This window comes from Camelus bactrianus, chromosome 13 (assembly GCF_048773025.1).
Source record: "Camelus bactrianus isolate YW-2024 breed Bactrian camel chromosome 13, ASM4877302v1, whole genome shotgun sequence".
NCBI classification, from domain to species: Eukaryota; Metazoa; Chordata; class Mammalia; order Artiodactyla; family Camelidae; genus Camelus; species Camelus bactrianus.
In genome coordinates, this window is record NC_133551.1 from 48,150,835 (window position 1) to 48,170,789 (window position 19,955).

The following is a 19,955-nucleotide window of genomic DNA, read 5'->3' on the forward strand; positions in this document are numbered from 1 at the left end:
ATCTGCCTCTAGGTAAATTATTTAAGTGAGTAAGAAATACAGATAGAAAAGGCTGTTTGAAAGAATCTGATGTATCAAAACTATATGTATTCAAGTGGAGACACTGTTTCTGCTAAAAAAGGGAAACTAATTATTTGCTTGCTGGTCCCATCTAACAATACAGCTGCCCCGCCCATATTTTATTCTTATCTTTTCAGCTGCTCCCTTATTCACACCTTGCTAGTTGCTTCTAAGTATTAAACTGATTATACTAGAACCAGATTCTTTTAGAAATAAAAATCAACCAATGGGCTCCCTTCTAAGGCACAGTTTTGAAAAAGGATTCTAGATTCCTAAGTTAACTTGGCTACAAGATTACAAAGTTCAAGAGTTAAAAAGTACCCTGTTATTAGTAGCCCCAGTTAAGAATGTTAAAACCTAAAGTGAAATTGTTCTCACATCTAAACCAAAATATAGTTACATGACTGCTACATGAAGTCAAGCCAGAGACTAGTTCAACTGTACTGTACCCAGAACTCAAAGGACAAAATTTAAACAGGCAATAAACTGGCAATACAGGGCAAACTTCATAATTGACTGGAGATTAAATAAATACCACTTTGTTTCTAGATGAGGCCTTCAGCTAAGTGGGTGCATCCCCACTGCCTGATAACACAACATTCTATTTCAACTGAGTAAGAATCAAGCACACCAGATAAAGGAGCCAGTTTAAAAGCAAAACCAATGTGTCCTTTTTTCTCTACTCAGCACCCCCCTCCCCCCAACCTGGGCCTCAAAGCCACGGCAGTTCAGCTCCAAGAGTCCCCTTGAGAGCCCCTTGAGAGCCGGAGAGATCACAAGGGAGGAAACTGCCTCCAACCTACCAACAACCTAGTAAAAGACTGGGAAGGCAGCATGGAGCAGAACTGTCTAAGGCAGGAGAGAAGACAAGCCCCAGAACCCCCATCTCTCTTGCTTGCTTCCATTTCACCAAAAATAAACTGTGTTCTGGCCTGGCACTTTCATGCACCTCACCAAAACTTTGCATGGCAGATATGCTGTAATTCCTATTTTACATACTAGGAAGTCTGCCCACAGTCCTGTAATGCACTCCAAGTACTCCTTCCATTACTCTATGCTGCCTACATCATAATCTCCCCTTAGTCTAAGCCCTTTGCAAGGGCAGATTCCAGTGTAGAGGAATCTGAAGTTTTATTCAATTTTGAGGACCCTCTTTTTAAAAATAACACAAGATATCTTACTTTCGCAAATTTTACAAAAACATACAATCATGTGAACACAGTGTTAGGGCCCATCCCCAGGCCTCAGAAACCCCTATTGAGGCTTCATGCGACTCTGGCCTTAATTCATCTTTGTATGCCTAGAACCTAGAACAATGCACCGCACAGAGTAGGCACTCTGTAACTGCTGAATAACTGATTTCCTCGCCCTTACCTCAATAGCTCGCTCCCTTTTTTCTACTCGAGGATTCCCTTCCCCCATTCTATTCCCTGGGGAGAGTTCCTGTTCCCTGACACCTTCCTTTCCCCGCCCAACAACAAAGCCTAGTGGTTCAAGAGAGCACTGGCCCAGAAGTCAAAACAACTCTGAATACAGATCCGGTCTCTGCTGTCTGTTAGCTGTATGACCTTGGCTGTGTAAGCTGCCCGAGTCTCAGTATCTCCTCCTGTAAAATGGGGATCCCAACCTCTCTGCCCTGCAGGGTTGCTGTGATTAACTCAGATGATGCAAGCGAAACGCTAAGCACTAAGCACTAGGCCTGGTACTCAATAAAGGGAGCTGTCGCCAACAACCACCTCAAACTCCCGCCCCCTCCCCCCGCAAGCCGCTCCCGCGGGCATCGCTCCCAAAGTAGCCCCTCGCTCCCAAGGTCCCCAAAGCTCACCGCGCAGACGCCCGGCCCCTCCCGGCCCCGCCGCCTAGGCGAGTGAGGCTGGGCCGCAGGAAGAAGAAAATAAGGCCCAGTAGACCCGCCCACCCTTCCCGACGTCCATTGGCCATAAGAGATTGGAAAGGACCAATCCCAGGACCCAGTTTAGGAGCTCCTGTTCCCATTGGCCGAGGCCCATGCCTTTCAGTCACCACTGAAGGCCACCCTCCGCCCCTCCCCCATCGGAGCTCACGGTCACGGCTACCAGCAGCAACAAACCTAAAGGATTCAAAAACCCTGTGGTTCTTACTTAAAGCCCACCGCCCCGGCAGGGCTAAGGCACGGCTTTTGCTGTCGCCACTAGCCGATCCCACTGCTTTCCCAGCCGGCGAAGGACAAGGCTCCGCCTCCTCTCAAGTCGGCCTCTGCGCAGCCGCACAGTGCTCCACAGAGTCAACCAATCCGAGGGCCGCCATGAGCCTTCCAGCAGCCAATGAGCGAGTGCTGCATCCGCCCCAAAGTCCGGGCATATCAATCTCCTCAGCCTATGAGCGCCAACTCGGGCTGTTGCCAGGAGGAAATGCTATACCACTCGGGACCGCGGCCACTGAGCATCTCGCCTGAATCTCAGAGCTGGCCAATCATAGGCGGGCTTCTCGCTGCCCGTAGCTACTCTAGATTGAAAGAGACTAGTGCCTAGAAATGGGATAGTCAGCCAGAGTAAAGGCGATGATGAGGCCATTGTAAGATGTTTCTAACGAAGGGGTGGGGACAGTCTTTTAGGGGTGAGTAGAACCCTTACCTAAGATAGAAGTGCGCCCTCGACCCTTAGGGGCAGCTTCCGAAGTCAAGGAGTTCCTGATAAGGTGACCAACTTGTCCCGGCTTGCCTGGTACTGTCTCGGTTTTTAAAATACAAAGTCCCATGTCTTGAGAACCCTCTCAGTTGCCGACAAACCGGGACATTTCTTGAAAGGAGCAGTTAAAGGAGCTCTGAGCGTCATTAGGACAAGTCCTGAGAGGGGATGTCCTTAGGGTCATTAAAAAGCATTTCCTCAGTGGGCGGGGATTTAGGGGGTCATTAGGAGCAGCTCTTGGGGTGGGAGAAGATCCAGGGAGTCATTAGACACACTTCTGGAGGGAGAGGGGTTTCCTAGAAGTCATTAGGAACTGTTCCTGAGAGGTAATGAGTCGTCCTAAGGAACTCCCAGATTGTCAAGGGTGATAGAGAGGGAGGCGTACAGGACAGTCTGAGAGGTCAAACAGAAAAGTGGAATACCCACAACCAGCCATAAAGGATGTACAAAATAATCCTGGATGAGTAGTTCTGTTGTGCACTGTAAAAAGCTACGGAGTCACATCAGTGTTCAAAACCAGTCACTCCTCTTAGCTTGGATCTTCCCATCAGTAAAAAGGAAAAGATAGTATCTGTCTTGCAGGATTGTTATGAAGATGAAAGTTAATATATGTTGGCAAAAAGGATGGTAGTACATCGTATGGAATGAACATAAAGCAATCATGATTTTTACCCTGGTCCTGAGCATGGGCTTCCTTAAAAAACAAACAAACAAAAAACCGAATTGTGTTGCAAAAAAGACAAGGGAATGACTGTTGGGTAGGAAACCAATAGTCTTTCACAATTATAAAGTTTTTCTCTTGACCTAATATATTAGATAATAGATTATATTGGTTAGCTCAGAAAATTTCTGAATCTGAAGAATCCAACCTGGAGTATACATAACAAGGAAAATACCACCCCAAATCAGACCATAGAATTCATTCACCACTCTCAGATGCTCTAGCTTGCCTCATTGACTCCACTGTGCTGGGCATGGATACAGTTACTAGCACTGCTGTCACTACCAACTCCTCCATGAATTTGATCTTGCTACATTTCTCACTGCTGCCAAAAAGGGTTTTCCAGGATCCCTGTTACTTTGTATCACTAGCTTCCAATTGGTATCTGCACATGATAGGTAGAACCTAGATCATATTCTCTTGTTATCCTCCCATATCTCTGATCAGTTTATCTCAGTCACCCTTTTAAGCTCATCTTTCCTTTCCCACCCCTAAATTGTTGATATTTGAAGCAAAACTCATCTATGGTGTTGTAAAACATATCGGGGGGCGGGGCGGGGGTGGGCATAAGGAAAGTTTCTGGGGTATTAGTAATGTTCTGTTTCTTGATCTGGATAGTGGTTATTACACTGAAGTGTTCAAAATGTTGAGCTGTACACTTTTAAGTTGTGCATAGCATTTGATGTATCTGATCTTAATTTTTTTTAAATTGAAGTATAGTTGATTTACAATGTTGTGTTAGTTTCTGGTGTACAACATAATGACTCAGATATATATAGCTATATCTATATCTATCTACACACATTTCTTTTTATTTTTTTTATTATAGGCCATTATGAAGTGTTGAATATAGTTCCCTGTGCTATACAGTAGGACCTAGTTCAGAATCATACATCCTCCTATCTCTGGATACACCCCCCTTCCCCACCCACCTGGGTGTCCTACAGGTACCCAGAACCCACATGCCCAAGAAAGAACTAATCTATTCACTCCACAAATGAGCTCCACCTCCTAGGTCTCCTATCTTAGTGGGACAGCCATCCATCCAATTGCCTAAACCAAAAAAAAAAAAAAAAAAAAAAAAGCCTGAAACCAGTAGGCAACTACGGATTCCTTAATGTTGTCTATCACCTCACCTCACCCATACAGAGTCCCACAGAGCAAGTGCTTTACAAATGTTTGGATTTGTTTCCATGCCCATCTTCCTCCATGAGACGAAAATCTCTCAAGAGTATCACTTTGGTCTTATTGGTAGTATCCTTTAGGAATGTGTCCCATTGCCAGAAATAGAAAACCCTAGCAACAGTGACTTAAACAAATGCAAAGTTATTTTTCCCAAATGTAATAAAAAGTCTGAAGGGGGGCATTTATTGGCATTGGCTCAATGCTCAACGAGGTCACCAAATATACAGGCTTCCTCCATCTTTCTCCATCCTACTTGACAACTTGGTCTTGGCCCTCACGTGTGCATCTCACGGTTGTGACGGGATTACTGAAGCTCCAGGCACCCTGTCCATACTCAAGGGAATACGGAAGAAAGGGACAGTATCAGCAGCACCCTTCCCTCGTATCAGATCCAGCAAAAAGTCTCCCAGAATCTGTCCACCTGCCAGTAAGGAGTGGAAGACCTTACCCTGCCTTCGTGGTGTTTACAGTCTAGTGATGGAGACAGACATGAAACAAGTGCTCACACAAATAAATAAAATCACAAAAATTGTGCTTGTGATGAAGGAGAAGAAGAGGGGAGAACAACTTTTAGAGTAACTCACTGGCAACGGTGGTAGGATTTGGACCTTAAACTGTCATTTTGGCATAAAATTCACAGCAGGCTCGTAGCTCAAGGGCTCTCTCCTGGAGCTTCATTTCACCCAGCTCCCAGCACCACGCCCAGCCCAGGGTAAGCCTTAGATCAGTAACAATCATGGCAGTAACAGTAGCTTACAAATGTAACTACGTTTCCTCAGCACTGACGACGTTCTGAGCAACAGGCTAAATGCCTTATATTCACAAAAATTGTTTACATTGTTATTAACACTTTAGTTTTTCCAAAAACAACTTTTAATTGAGGTATAATTTACATACCATAAAATCTGACCACTTTAAGGGTAGAGCCTAATTTGCCAAGTCATTCAGCCGTCAAGCAACCCAGTTTTAGAACACTTTCATCACCTCAGTGAAACCTACCACCTCATTAAGATCCCTCGTGCCCAGTTACAGTGACTCTCTGTCTCCACTCCCAGCGCACAGGCAACCATTCATCTACTTTCTCTGTACAGATCTGCCTTTTCTGGACATTTCATATAAATAGAGCCATACAGTAGATGGTCTTTTGTGTCTGGCTTTTTTCACTGAGCATGATTTTTTTTTTTGAGATTTGTCCACGCTGTAGCATGTGTCAGTATTTTGTTTTTTTAATGTTGAATAGTATCCTTTTGTAGTATTGATTGACATTTGGCTTGTTTTCCACTTTTTTGGCTACTATAAATAGGGATTCTATCAACGTTTATGTGGGAGCCTTTGTGTGAACGTGTATGTTTTCATTTCTCTTAGATAGATAATTAGGAGAGGAATTTCTGTCTTACAGTAAATTTATATTTATTTTTTTAAGAAGCTGTCAAACTGTTTTCTAAAGTGGCTGTAGCATTTTCCATCTCCATCATCCTTTTCTCCACATTTCTCCACATATTTGCCAACATTTGTTACTATCTTTCTGATTATAGCCATTCTAGTGGGTGTGAAATGCTATCTCATTGGGATTTTAACTTGCATTTCCCTGATGACAAATAACATGGAGTGTGTTCATAGCATCACTATTTACAATAGCCAAGACATGGAAACAACCTAGATGCCCACTGATAGATGACTAGATAAAGAAGTTGTGGTGTGTTTATACTGTGGAATACTACTCAGCCATAAAAGATAATAAAAAAATGTCATTTGTAGCAACGTGGATGGACCTAGAGATTATCATTCTGGGTGAAGCAGGCCAGAAAGAGAAAGAGGAATGCTGTGTGATGTCACTTATATGTAGAATCTAGAGAAAAGAAAGGTGGGCTTGTCTGTGAAACAGACTCACAGACACAAAGGGTAAGCTTGTGGTTGCGAAGTGGCGTGAGGGAAGGGGATAGGAAGGGATAAATTGGGAGCTCAAGATTTGCAGATACTAACTACTATATATAAAATAGATAAATAACAAGTTCATACTGTATAGCATGGAACTGTATTAATATCTTGTAGTAACCTATAATGAAAAAGAATGTGAAAATGAATATATGTATATATATGTATGACTGAACTATTACGCTATGTACCAAAAACTGACACAACATTGTAAACTGACTATACTTCAATAAAAAAAAGAAATTAGAGTCCTTCTCTGCCTCCAGAATTTGTCCAGAGCCCAGCACTTCCTCCACCTGCACTGCCACCACCCTGATGCAAGCCGTCATCATCTATATAGCCTGATCAGAATAATTCTCCCTGCTTCTGCCTGGCCCCCTTGCAGTCTGCTCAGCACAGCAGGCAGAGTAATTCTTTAATACTAGAAGCCAGATCATGTTACTTTTCCTCTTAGAACCATTAAATGGCTCTCTATCTCATTCTGGAGAGATGCCAAGTCCTCATAATGGCCTACAGTCTTCCCCCACCCCCCTCCCTGCGTAACTCCTCCCCCAGCTCACTGCTCTGGTTGCCTATTCCCCCACTCTGAATGGCTTACTCCCTCACCTCCTTCAGGGCCTTGCCGACATGTCACCTCCTCAGTGAAGCCTTCCCAGATCATCACTACATACTTTATTAATTTTTCTACTGTTTAACTCTCCCCATTAGAATCCGCTCTGTGGGGACAGGGGTCTGTGTTTTGCCCATCAAGATCCTCTGCATTTAGGACAGCCCTGGCACTTTGTATGTGCTCACTAAATATTTGTTGAGTGAACAAATGACATTTCTGAATTTTATTCTCAGAATGAACTTTGGAAGAAGGTGTTAATACTGTTCCCATTTTACAGCTGAGGAGACCAGGATGCCGGGAGGTTAAGTAACCTGCAATGAACACTGAGCCTGTGGATACATGTTGAATAAATGGATGAATGAATGATGAACTGAATGAGTAAACAGACAGGAAGGACTATGTTTGCATGTTAGTGAGGCCTTTGGCCTTCACCTCTGGTGGCATCACATTCCAACCCTTGCCTATGGACATCAGCTGGGGAACAGAAATATCTTCCCTGGAGCTTTGGGATGCTCTGGGCAAAGGGCCTGACACTAGTTGCCCAGGAAAAGAAGCCATGATCTGTAGGCACCAGGCACTTGCATACATTGCCTGACCCCCTCAGCCCGCTTCACTGGAGGGGGCTTCTGCAGCCAGGCCTATCCATGTATACAGAGAATTCAGCCTCAGTTCAGTCTTGCAGACACAGTTGGGAAGACCAGAGCCTTCTAACCTATGAAACATAAAAATACAAATGTAAAAATACTCTGAGGCAGACACATACACACCCACAAATACACCCTGGATTCCTCCATTAATGAAAACTTAATTTTTCTCTCTATCTCTGATTTCTTCTCTCGCTCTGCAGAGGATGCTCCAGGTTACAGCCCAGGCACAAAAGCCCTGGCAAGTTTCAGCAAGGGGTGCCCACAAGCCACTTCCACAGCACAGTCTCTCCCTTCTCCTTTGCTCCCACCAATAGTTCCACTTGGGTTTCGTTTTGTTTTCATCTCGGGCTCCAAAATACCTGTATCTCAAGGCCAAATGCAACCCATCCTTCAAGATGTGACTCAAATTCTACCCATGTGCACATTCTTTTATCTAAAAGATTTTAAAATAAGCACCTATCTTGTGCTAACTCAGGATACAAAGATGAGGTCCCTGTTTCTCTGCTTGGGCAGTTGCAGGGACCTCAGACTCAGCAGAAGCACTCTGGGTTCTCCACTAACCCTGCTCCCCACTCGGTGTTCCCCGTCTCAGTAGAGGCATCTGTATTCATCCAGGGGTCCCGAGAGTCTGTGTCGGTCCTCCTCTCCTGCAGCCACATCCAGTCCTATTGACCTAACTTTCAAAACTCTATCCTGAACCCTGCTCTTCTTACCTGCCCTGGCACTGCCGTCCCACCTCAAGCCACACCACTGTTCTCCAGGACCCCTGCAACCATTACCCCCTCCAATCTGTTCTCCAAACGGCAACCAGACTGATCTTTCTAAAAAGTAAATCTGAATTCACTGCTCTATTGAAAACCCTTCAAAGCTTCCTGTGCCCTCACCATGGACTCCAAATCTCCTGACTCTGGTCTACCAGGCCCTGACCGACCTGGCCCCTGCCCACTCTCCACCCTATCCTGCCCCTCTCTGGGTTCCAGCCTCCCTGGCCTTCATTCTGTTTTCTAAAACAGCTCCTTAAGGAGGAATCCTCTCTTAGACCTTTCTTTAAGGAGCTGTTTTAGAAACCCCTGCCTCAGGGCTTTTACTAAAGACCACTTCCTGGGAGAAGCCTCTCTGATTGTCGGGCTAGTTCCGTGCTGCTCTCCTTGCTTTAGGCACTTTTCCTCAGAGCATCTTGGAGAGTTTGTCATTATGTATGTGGGTAAGATTTCTGTGACTGATGTCAGTTTCCCACCAGACTAAGCCTCTAATGGGAGGGACTACTATGTTTTCCACCATTGAATCCCATCACCCTTGTACAATGCCTGGTTCACAGTAAGTCCTCTGTAAACACTCCTAGAATATTATTTGTGGAAGGAATAGAGAAATGAAACCGCATGGATTGCAGTTTGTGGAATAGTTAATCATTCAGGCTCTGGAGTCACACAGATCCAGGTTCACATATAGATGCTGCTTCCTTTCTAGCTGTGTGACTTAGATGAGTTGCTTGACCTCTCTGAATCTTAGTCTTCAGCTGCAAAAGGAGATACTAATATAAGCTACTATACAGGACTGTTGGGGGAATTACATTTTAACAAGCAGGTAAAGTGCTTGGCATGTTTAAGTGGTTAGTGATGGTAGCAGGCATTATTATAGTGCGTCATAGGTGTATACTGTGCGTTTGTTGGATTTAAATCTTTAGGACCACATAGGAGCTCAGAAGGGAGTAACTGCAAACTGCCCTGAAAGTGTGCTAGAGAGGAGGCCAGAAAGGACCATCCCTGGAGAGGGGCCTGGGACACAAGGTCTTTGTGGAGAGATTGAGGAGCCAGCTTCTGGGGCCAGAAATCTCCCTACAGGTCAAAGTCCAGTCCAGGTCCTGGCTGACTTTTCTTTCTTTCATTCAAAAATCTTGTTGCTTAGTAAATCTCCATCAAGACATTTCCTCCTGTTGGTGTGGGGGATGGGGAGAAAAGCAGGTCCTCAGGGAGAGGTTGGGGTTTGGTGTGGCAGATGCAGATCCTTAGCTGAGGTGATTGGAAGGGTGGGAAGTCCCTCTAGGAGCTGACCAGGGTGTGTACTCAGGGTGGAGATTCTGAGGACTGTGTATTGTGGCAACCTCAACTGTAATCCTGCCTGAAGATCAGATTTACTTCCTGCCTCAGGACCAGGTCAAGCTCCTCCCCTTTTATCCATTTAGCAAACATTTGTTCAGATCCTACTTTGGGCCAGACTAAGCTGGCAGGCAAGTGAGACACAGTCCTTGCCTTCAAGAAGTTCACAGTCCAGTGGAGGAGACAGATGAATCAAACAATAATTATCATGTCAATTTGCATTTCATTTCTGCACTGCAGCCTGGATAATTTCTTTAGTTTTGTTCTGTTTTTTCCTATCTGAGTATGTGAACAGCTGAAGAAGCAAGAAGAATAATTTCAGCACAGTGCTTTGGTTGCTGGACCAGCAGCACAGCTGGATATGAGGCTGTCTGGTCAAGGGTAGGGGAGGAAGGGGCTAAGAGACAATTCCTCGAGGACTTGGATGAGATGTGCTAGGAAAGGCATCCAGGCAAGTGCAACCACAGCCTGATCAATTTCTCTACCATTGACATAATCTTATTTTTAAAAAAAGTGCACAGTAGAGGTAGAGGAGCCAGAAAAGACATTTAAAACAGGGAGCATCACAACCTGGAAAAATTACTGCTAACAAGCTTGCCAGGGCTTCTCTAATTTTAATGCTTATACAGATGCCTTAAAGAGTTGTCAAAATACAAATTCTGATTCAGTAGGTCTGGGGTGGGACCTGAGATTCAGTGTTTCTAAAATGCTCCCAGGCGATGCAGATACTGATGGACTCCAAATTCACTTGAGCAAAGCTATAGATTATATATCTGTGTGTGTATCTGGGGTTGTTTCGAACTTTTCAGTATTATAAATGATGCTACCATGAAGCTTTGCCTATAGATTTAAAAAATATTTGTCTGATTGTTTCCATTATAAACATTCCTAAATGTGTGTCACTGGGTCAAAGGTAAAGTTTTAAGGCTTAAAAATATTTTAAGGTTTTTGACTGATATTGAAAATATTCCTCCCAAAAGGTAGCACCAGATTATATCCCCACTAGCAACGTGGGTGCTCAAATCACCACATCATATTAACACATAAGTTTTGCCAATTTGATAGCCACATAATGGTATCTCGTTGTTTCAATTGGCACTTCTTTGATTAATAGCGAGGCTGAAGTAGCTTCCATAGTTTTACTGGAATTTGTGTATCTTCTTTTGTAAATTGCCTATTTGTGTTCATGCCCATTTTTCTATCAGGGTGTTTCCTTTTGTTCCTATTGATTTGAGAGCAGTTTTGGATTCAACCCTTTGATTGTTACAGATGTTTAGCATGGCGGGCTTAGGAAACTACGGTATTTAGAGAAAGCCAGAGTAAAGGGTTTAAGGAGAGATGAGCCGTGTAGAAGAGCCTGATGGTCTGAAGCGCCAGGCTGTGGCCCCTGGGGATGTGGAGAGGCTGCACTGCATGCGTTACTGCCCTCATTCTAGAAATTGGGATGGCTGCACCTGTCAGACAGTGTTTCCTCCCTCTCAGCAAGGCTGGATAAGCACAGCTTGCTTTTGATTCCAATTTTTAGGCTTCATTTAGACTCCAACCAGCTTTTCTTTCTTTTATGTTAACATATATCCTTCACACACATGGCTGGCAATTTTATCAAGCTACAATAAAATCTGCAACCAAAGTTGAGGGAGGGGAATTTTCCAAAAATAATCTAATGTCTACTTGGAAGAAAAACAGGGGACTAGAACTAATTAATTTTGAAGAGAAAAAAAAAGATAATGATGGGGGATTAGCTGTGTTAAGTAATAAAACAAAGTCACAGAAGTTAAATGAGTAGTTATGGCTTGGCCTTGACAGACAAGTGGAACACACTTGAGGCCCAGAAGTAGACTCTGTACTTATAACTTCCTATGTAATAAAAAGGAGGCATTACAAATCAGTTCGGGGGGGAAGGTGATCTAAACAAATAACTATTTAGGAGGGGAACCCAATTTAGATACTCACAATAACTGTACACCAAAGTATTTTTTGAAATAAAAATTCCAAAAGATAGCGGGTGCACTTGGGTTGATGGAGAAATCAGACCTGAGAGAAACCACAGCAAAAGATCCCTGAGTCAAAGGTCGTCCTTCCCAAGAGAAGCCTAGACTGGCTGCAAGTTCAGAATCTACAAATAAAAAATCAAAGTGGGCGACCAGGCAAACAGCAGGGTAATTTGACAAAGAAAGCCATTAGCAAAGCAGCAACAGCTGCCTTACAGCCCTCCTCCTCCTCCAACAGCTGCTTAAGACAGAACTAGAAACAACAGCTTTAAATGTTTCTGGGGAGAATTATTTTCACAACGAAGCCCTCACCAGACCAAGCTAAAACTGAGAGTGAATGTAAAAGAAAGATCTTTTCAGACATACAAGAATCCGTTTATGATCCTACGGGGGGAAAAACTGTGACAGGTACTCCACCCAGGTAAAGAAAAAGACTTAAGGTGCTAAGCAGCAGCAGTAGCTGCGTGTGACGCAGAAGGGAAGGAAACAAAAAAGTGGAGAAAGACTTATCTGAAATGGCTGCTCGAAAGATTTTCATAAACACCCAATTAAAATGCTGTTTATCGGCTTTCAGTTTGGGGGATGAAATACTTAATTATCCTGACAGAACAAAAAATATTACAAACCTTGACAGTGTGAAATAACAAAAAATGGGTAGTTGGAGGAGGAAGGAGGGGAACCCAAGGAAAGTGAGCTAATTTTCTCGTTCTTCATAGAAGGTCATCAATAGAACACTGCCTAAGGTGATAAATAAATGTTTATATATATGTTGTTTAAAGTTATCAGGGAGCTCCAGAGGAATTAAGGGTAATAATTTATCTAACAAAATCAGGAGGTACAGGTGGGAGGTCATCTAAATTGACCAAACCCCACGTGTTTTATTGTAAAGACTCACCAGGTACTACCTACTAACGGTGCAATCAACTTTTTTTTGAAGATACGATGCTATCAGCCAAATTGCTCAAATCAGGAGCTCCAGGGAAGGAAACTGGAGCTGGGGAGAGAAGGGAGGAAAGTTGACCTGTTTTGTATCCTTTAAGGCTGTTTTGAATTATTTTTATCTATTTAATCGTGTGTGTCCACTTTTTCTTTACTAAAAAAGCTATACTGGTAACTATTTAAAAATCATGCCACATCTATAACAGAAGAGTATGTGGCAGTTTTAAAAATGAAATACTGACATGGAAAGAAGTCCCCAATGGACTTAAATGAAAAGGGCAACTTGCAGAAAGATATGACTAATATGATGGTAGTTTTATAAAAAAAAAATGGAAGTTTATATACGTTTGTATATTCATAGAAACACTCAGCAGAATGTAGACTAAATTGTGACTCCCTGCAGGGAGACAGGGGCAGGAACGGGAGGGGGACCTTAATGTTTTACACTTCTATCCTATTCTGTTTGTTATTTTTAAAAACGAAGTATTGGTTGTACCATTTTAAAAGTTTGTCTTTTTAAAAACTGAAGTCATATTAATGCTTTATAGAAAATTTGGAAAATTACAAAGAAAACAATCACCCAACCTCACAATTCTTGGTGTATTTCCTTCCATTTTTTTTTTTTTTTTTTTTTTTTGACTCTATGTGTCTGACTCTGCCTCTAGCCATGGGCAGGTGGCAGTGAGGTAAGTGCCCTGGAGTCAGGCAGACCCACCAAATTCCAGTTGGGAGCCTGGAGCAGGTACTCAGCCCTTCCTTGCAGCTTCACATTTCCACAAATGGCAACTTCATCCTTCCAGTTGCTCAGGCCAAAACTGTGGGGTGAACCTTGACTCCTTCCCCTCCTCCAGTCCACAAGCACATCCTCTTAGTTCTATCTACCTCCAAGACAGAACCAGTATCTGGGCCCTACTTACCAGGCCTGGATTTCTGCCCAAATCTTTCCCTTGGCGTAGGAGCTGCACTGTTTCCTCTGACCTCACCTCCACTGCTCTCACCCCTGCTCCCAGTGTCATGGCCACACCTGCCTCAACCCTCCTGGCACATTCGCACCCCGGCCTCTGCTCTGGCTGTGCCCTCAGCCTGGATGCTCATCTCGAAGACGTTTAGGCAAAATCCCTCACCAGCTTCAAGTCTTGCCTCAAATCCCATCTTTTCAATGAGGCTTCTTCTGACCACCCCGATTAATAATCTAACCTTCCCTATGTGCCTGACCCCTCCAGTTCTGATTTCCCCCCTCATGACACATCACTTTCTGACAAACTGCATATACATTTATTTATTACTTTTCACGTGAACCATTTTCCCTCCCACCAGAGTATAAACACTGCATGGGCAGAAGTCTTCACACTGATGCGACTGGCCCACGGCAGATGTTCGACAAGTACTGACTGAGTGGGTGAGACCTAATTTTCCCATCTACAAAATGGGCATAATAGGACCCACCCCCCCACCCTGTTGTGAGAATGACAGGACAAATATTTCAGGTTACTTGCACAGCAGGGTCAGCCAACCTCATTTAGGATGGTTCAGGATGGCTTTTAAAAGAATTATTTCAGCGGAAACCTAGCGACCAGGAGCTAGCCAGCTAGAGAGGTGGGGGAGAATATTCCAGAATAGTTTGTGTGAAGGTCTGAAGCTGAGAGAATGATGAGGTAGGCACAAAAGGTAAAGAGTAGACTGGGTCATGATGGGGGAGCGGGGGCAGGGACGGGAGAGGAGGCTGCAGAAACTGGGTCCCGCAGCCTCAGAAACCCGAGGATTTTGGGCTGGCTAGGAGGTCTTGGCATGGTCTCATCAGGTCACGTCTGCCAATAGAATCACTGGCTGCAGTGCTGGGGCAGGGCTGGGGGCAGGCAGAGCAGCAGACCAGGCAGGAGAGGGGACAGAAACACTGGAAATGCAGAGAACGGAGCAGGTGCAGGAGGAGGCCGAATGGGCAGGGTGTGGTGATCACCTGAATGCGGTGGTGAGGAAAAGAGGTCTGAGTGGGGAACCGGTGGGTAGGTGGGGTGCCATACACTGTGATGGGGTGCCCGGGAGGAGGAGCAGGGTTGGGGGGTGACAGTGAAGGGAGGGGGGCTGACACCAGTCCATGAAAGGGCAGGGGCTCTGGAGCAGCCATAACCAGGCATGGGTCCCAGCTCTGGTGCGCACCTGCCCTGTGGTTTTTGACCAGGTTTTTAATCTCCATCACCCTGTCTCATCTGTGGGGAGAAGAGGGTCTACTCATGTCCCTAAAGCAGTGTGCACAGAGCCTGCCTGGTGCAGTTCTTATGCTGTTGTTCCTCAGGTGACAATCTGATATTTATCCCTCACTTGAAAATACCTAATGACTAATTCTTTAATTTAGCAAACATTTATTCAAATTTAATACCATCAAGCATAAAGCAGCGATGGTGTTTTACTTAATGAATAGAAATATGCCAGGCACTGAGCTAGGAGCTGGGAAACCAAGGAGAGCTCTGAGCCCAGGCCTTGGTCACTCACAGCCCCCAAGGAGACAGCTAGCAACACTGGAGTGCGCTAGAGCCACAATGTTGGTGGCACAGCACATTACAGAGGCCCGTCACCCAGCAGGGACACCTGCACCCCCTTCACAGTCCCCTTAGCTGCTTCTAGCTAACCTCTCTCACCTTAGGTCTCTAGCTCAGTCATGTGTGCTCCTTGTAGTTTCTCATGTTTGTTGATGTGTTTCATGCTTCCAAGCCTTTGTACAAGTTGCTCTCTCCATCAGAAATGCTTCTCCCACCTTTTGAAAGCAACACCTACTCACCCTATGAAGCACTCAGAATCCAGTTTGTCACCTCCTCCAGGAAGACTTCCCTGATCCTGTCGCAGGGAGAGGTGCTGCCTCAGTGCACCCACAGCACCTCTGTGTTGTGCTCATCAGGACACTCTCTCCAGTCTGGTCATTGCTGACTACATGTATTATTTCTCTTCCCCACTCGTTCTGGGTCTTGTTCATCTCTTGTCCCCAGAAGTTCCATGGTTTGACAACCCGGTAGGACTTGACTGATGACCAGCAGAAAGGCTCCTGCAGATGTTGCTGTGTGTCCAGTACCTACTTTACTAGAATGACAAGAGTCCTCACTAGCCAATTTTCATCCTGTCTTGGCCTCTGTGCCACAAAGCCATGCTTCTCCTTATAGCAAGGAAGGAGGAGAGGGGAGAGGGGGATGTGGCTCAGGGAGCCCAGTACCCCTGACATGGCGACGCAGAACATGGTGAGGGTGAAGAGAGGCAGAGGGTCCCTGGCAGCTGGGTCCTGCCGGGCGCTCCGCACATGCACTGGTGGCTCAGACTTGAGGCTCCTATCTGAAAGCGGGCATGACACCCAAGTGGGAGCTTGTCTTCTCACAGATCCCTGGGACAGCTTCACTGTCTCCTGAGCAGCAGGGAACCTGCAGAACCCACCCCTAAGGACTGACTTACAGAGCCCAGACTCTAGTTCCAGAAAGAGCTGAGACAGAGGCCCGGTTTGTAAGAAATCTGATTATTCAAATTTATTACCATCAAGAATTATGCAATGATGCTGTAGTTTTCTTAACAAATAGAAAACAGACTGTGTACAACAGTGAACTCTACAGCACTAGCATCCACAAGGTAAAAATGAATGTCTCATTCAACATTACCAACCCTGGATTGTTGATCTTGACAGCCTAGCTAACCTGGGGATGTCCACCTCGCGCCCCTCGGCTAAAACAGCTATATACCCTTCCCGCCCCCACTTACCTATCTAGATAGTGCTGCCCAGAGGAAGAGGCCCTCTCCCTGCCTCCAGCAAGCCGAGATAGTAAGGATTGATTATAGTACCATTGAGAGAAGTCCAGTAGTCTTGTCACATTGGTTTATGAGGGCATCTCGAAGGAGTGGAAAAGAGCGATTCTCAGGGGCTTTGCAAAACAGCTGCAGACCAGGGAGGGAAATCATCTGGCCCTGCTCTGGGGACAGATATGTGCTACCAGGCCCACTGGCCTGGACCTGAAGGGCCAGCTGCACCCCTGCTTGGCCCTGAGGTGTGGGGGGCACGGCACACACCCCGGCCAGCACTGATCACCTTGGCCACACGGCCAGACCCATAGCCAACCGACACCACGCCACACCGCAATGCTGGGGACAAAATCCAGGCTCCATGGGCCCAGAGGTCAGCCCAGCAGCTCCCCGAGAACCCCAGGAGCACAGAGCCACCTCCCCTCTTGGAGGTCTGATGCACAGGCAGGGGATGACTCTCTTTTTTTTCTTGGGTTTTCTTTTTTTTTTTTTTTTTAGTTTTTTGTTTGTTTGTTTTTTTGTCTTTGCTTTATTTTTAACCTTTGCAAACACAATGGTGATGAGGAACGCCTTGCCCGGCTCCCTCAGACACGTCTGTGGTTCTGGGCTGTGAATGTTAAACACACACTGGAATAGACGACTGGGGGTGAGCGTTTCCTATCTCCTCCCCGCCCACCACTGTGGGGCCTAAAATAAGGCTCTCAAGGAAAAACAAGACAGAACTTTAAAAAAAAAAAATTGTTTCCCTGCACTTGGCTGAAACAGGATCTCGTCTGACGGGCTGGAAGAGCAGCCCGATCAGCGATGCCTCCACTCAGGCTGGCGGCCCCAGCTCCACACACACGAGGAAGGCACGCTCTGTCCTTCAGCAGTAAGAGTCATACAAAAAAGGATCCAGAATGAACTAAAGAGAAAACTACACCCCAACCCCCACAGCAGCCCATTCTGCAGTTAAGAATTTGCAAAAGGAAAAGTCAGAGGGAAGAGGCTAGAATCCCTGTCTACCCCACTCAATGTATAAAAAAGGAGGCTTTGCTCCCATCCCCCCCACGAGAAGCATGAGAAACGCGGCAGCGGAACAGAGAGCTCAAAGTGGCTCTGGGGCGGGCTTGGTGGACAGAGACAGCTGGGAGTCTGCCTGCCCGGCCCACCCCCTTGCCTGGGGGAGTTCTGGGCTCTCCGTTTGGTGTGGCAATGTTCCTGAAACGCTGTGATCCCAGTGGACTGTGCTCTGCCAGCAACAGCATCCATGCAGGAGGGCTGGACGATGGTCGGTATGGCTCAGAGGAGCTGGGTCCCCTCCAGTGCCCCCAGGTGGGGGCGGCGGAGGAGAGGGGGCGGTAGTTACGTTGCATAGTGGTCAAAGCTGCCGAGGTACTCCAGGGCCGCGCGGTAGCACAGCTGGTACTGGTCCTGCCGGGACAGAGGGCCGGTCAGTGTGAGCGGTGCCAGTGGACACCCCCAACACACTGCCAAGAGCATCTGTGTTGCAGCCAGTGAGCTATGGAGTTAGCCCCTGCCTCTGCTGGCCAAGAGCAGGGGCTGGACCCACACATCGGCTCCAGGCTTTCCCCGACACCCCAACCTGCCGCTAGACTGTGCACCCCATAAGGAGTGTGTGTCCAACCTTAGCCGGGAACCAGGCACACCACTGGTGCCCAGAGCACAGCTGCTGGGCTGGGAGCACATTTGGCTCACCCTACCCCAGCGCCTCAGGCAAAGCAGGCAGTGGTCAGTGGGCCCGGTGGTGGCACGTGCCTATGAGGAGGAGCCAGTCCCTGCACGGCCAGTGGCCTACGTACCTCTGTCTGCACCATGGCTGGGCGCTGTGTGCGTAGGGTCTTCACGGTCTGGAACATGTCAACCACGCCCTCATAGCGCATCCGCTCCAGAACGATGCTCAGCGTGATGAACACCCCGGTGCGGCCCACACCGGCACTGCCCAAGGACAACGCTGGGTCAGGGCCCCTGTCCCTGGGCCCCCAGGCCCCCAGCCGTCCAGCCCTCCACAGGGTTGGCCCCACCTGCAGTGCACTGTGATGGGCCCGTCCTGCCCAAACTGCTCCTTGGTCTTGTGCACCTGCCCAATGAAGTCGATGAAGCCCTCGCCCGTTTTGGGCACACCCTGCTCTGGCCAGTCTGTGAACTGGAACTGCCGGATTGTCCTCGACTGCCCATCCTAGAGAGGCAGCAGGGGGTGGGGTCAGGGCTGAGCCTCAGGCAGCAGCCCCCCAAGCCAAGGGGGTGGCACAGCAGCACAGGTAAGCCCCCTGAAGTTGTCACACTGTGGCCACCTTGGGAAATGGGCTCTTGCTTCCACATCTCACCTCAGATTCCTGTGGGTTGAGCTGGGGCACCATGTAGGCAGTACCCACTCCACAGGGGCTCAAGCAATGTTACAGACATGCTTTCGTGCAAATACGCACACTTCCCTGTCCACACTTACCCGGGCGTCTGTGACCTTGAACTCACGCAGGATATACTGGGGCATGTTGTACTCAGCCATCGGGTCAACAACAAAGTACTGGTAGCGAGCAGAGCGCTCTGCGGGCCAGTACTGGTGGCATTTCTCCTGTGGACAAAGGGCCCAGCCCCATGGTCAGGTGGGGAGGAAGAGGGGAAGGGAGCTCCGAGTTTCAGAGGATTCGAGGCGGGATGCTGCAGGTGGTGATAATGGGGTCTGAGACTACACTGATGGGGCTGGGACGTGAAGGAGACGATAGTGAAGGGGCGGCTGGTGTGCTCCCAGGTACCAGGGGGGCCCCGGGGGTGGGCTCACCCTGCCCATCTCCCGAAGCCTGGTCAGCATGACGATGATGGTGGAGTTGTGCTCCCAAAGCATGCGCCAGAAGTCCTCGGTGCTCTCTGCCAGAGGCCCCTGTGTGGCTATGTAGGCCTTCTGCTGTCTAGGGTGGACATAAGACTGGACATGCTGGAGGTGCTGCTGCCCCCAGAGTCTCCCCATGGTTGCCTAGTCCCTCAGGGCCCACTCAGATCACCCCTCCTCCAGGAAGCCCACCCTGGTCTTCCAGGCTGGCCCTACTCTGTTGCACTCCTAGCCAGCCAGGCACAGGCCTAGCCACCCACGGGTGTGGTGGACTGCCCCAAGCGTGCTGACCTATAGCCATCCAGGAAGCTGGCATTGATGTAGTCAGAGCCCTCCACGCCGCGGATGGGCTGCAGACACACACGGGTCAGTTCATAGGGCATGATGTTCACCAGGCGGTTCTTGAATTTGTTGCAGGGCAAGTTGGCGCTGATGAAGCGGGATGTGTGGGCCTTGGAGCTGGCCAGCAGCTAGTGAGAGGGAGAGGCTGGTCAGGCCTGGCTT

At 47.2% G+C, this 19,955-nt stretch overlaps 2 protein-coding genes across 12 annotated transcripts in view; both read right to left on the reverse strand.

The window, feature by feature from the left end:
• KDM4A (lysine demethylase 4A) overlaps nucleotides 1-2,307 on the reverse strand; it is a 39,049-nt gene extending 36,742 nt beyond the window's left edge. For 2 of the 3 annotated variants that reach the window (XM_074376632.1, XM_074376634.1), the window contains exon 1: nucleotides 2,181-2,307. The gene's annotated coding sequence lies outside the window, so the exon portion shown is untranslated. Of the gene's footprint in view, nucleotides 1-1,885; nucleotides 1,960-2,180 lie in introns of those variants that run through there. The other variant, XM_074376633.1, reaches the window with a different exon arrangement.
• A 14,023-nt stretch (nucleotides 2,308-16,330) lies between these two features.
• The window catches only part of PTPRF (protein tyrosine phosphatase receptor type F), a 143,357-nt gene continuing 139,732 nt past the window's right edge, over nucleotides 16,331-19,955 (reverse strand). For all 9 annotated transcript variants that reach the window (XM_045520198.2, XM_074376649.1, XM_074376655.1 and 6 more), the window contains 6 exons: nucleotides 19,743-19,921; nucleotides 19,404-19,530; nucleotides 19,071-19,196; nucleotides 18,649-18,803; nucleotides 18,427-18,562; nucleotides 16,331-18,037 (listed from right to left, as the gene is read on the reverse strand). In XM_045520198.2, coding sequence (XP_045376154.2) covers nucleotides 17,969-18,037; nucleotides 18,427-18,562; nucleotides 18,649-18,803; nucleotides 19,071-19,196; nucleotides 19,404-19,530; nucleotides 19,743-19,921 — 792 coding nt within the window. In that variant the 3' untranslated portion in view covers nucleotides 16,331-17,968. The remainder of the gene's footprint in view (nucleotides 18,038-18,426; nucleotides 18,563-18,648; nucleotides 18,804-19,070; nucleotides 19,197-19,403; nucleotides 19,531-19,742; nucleotides 19,922-19,955) is intronic.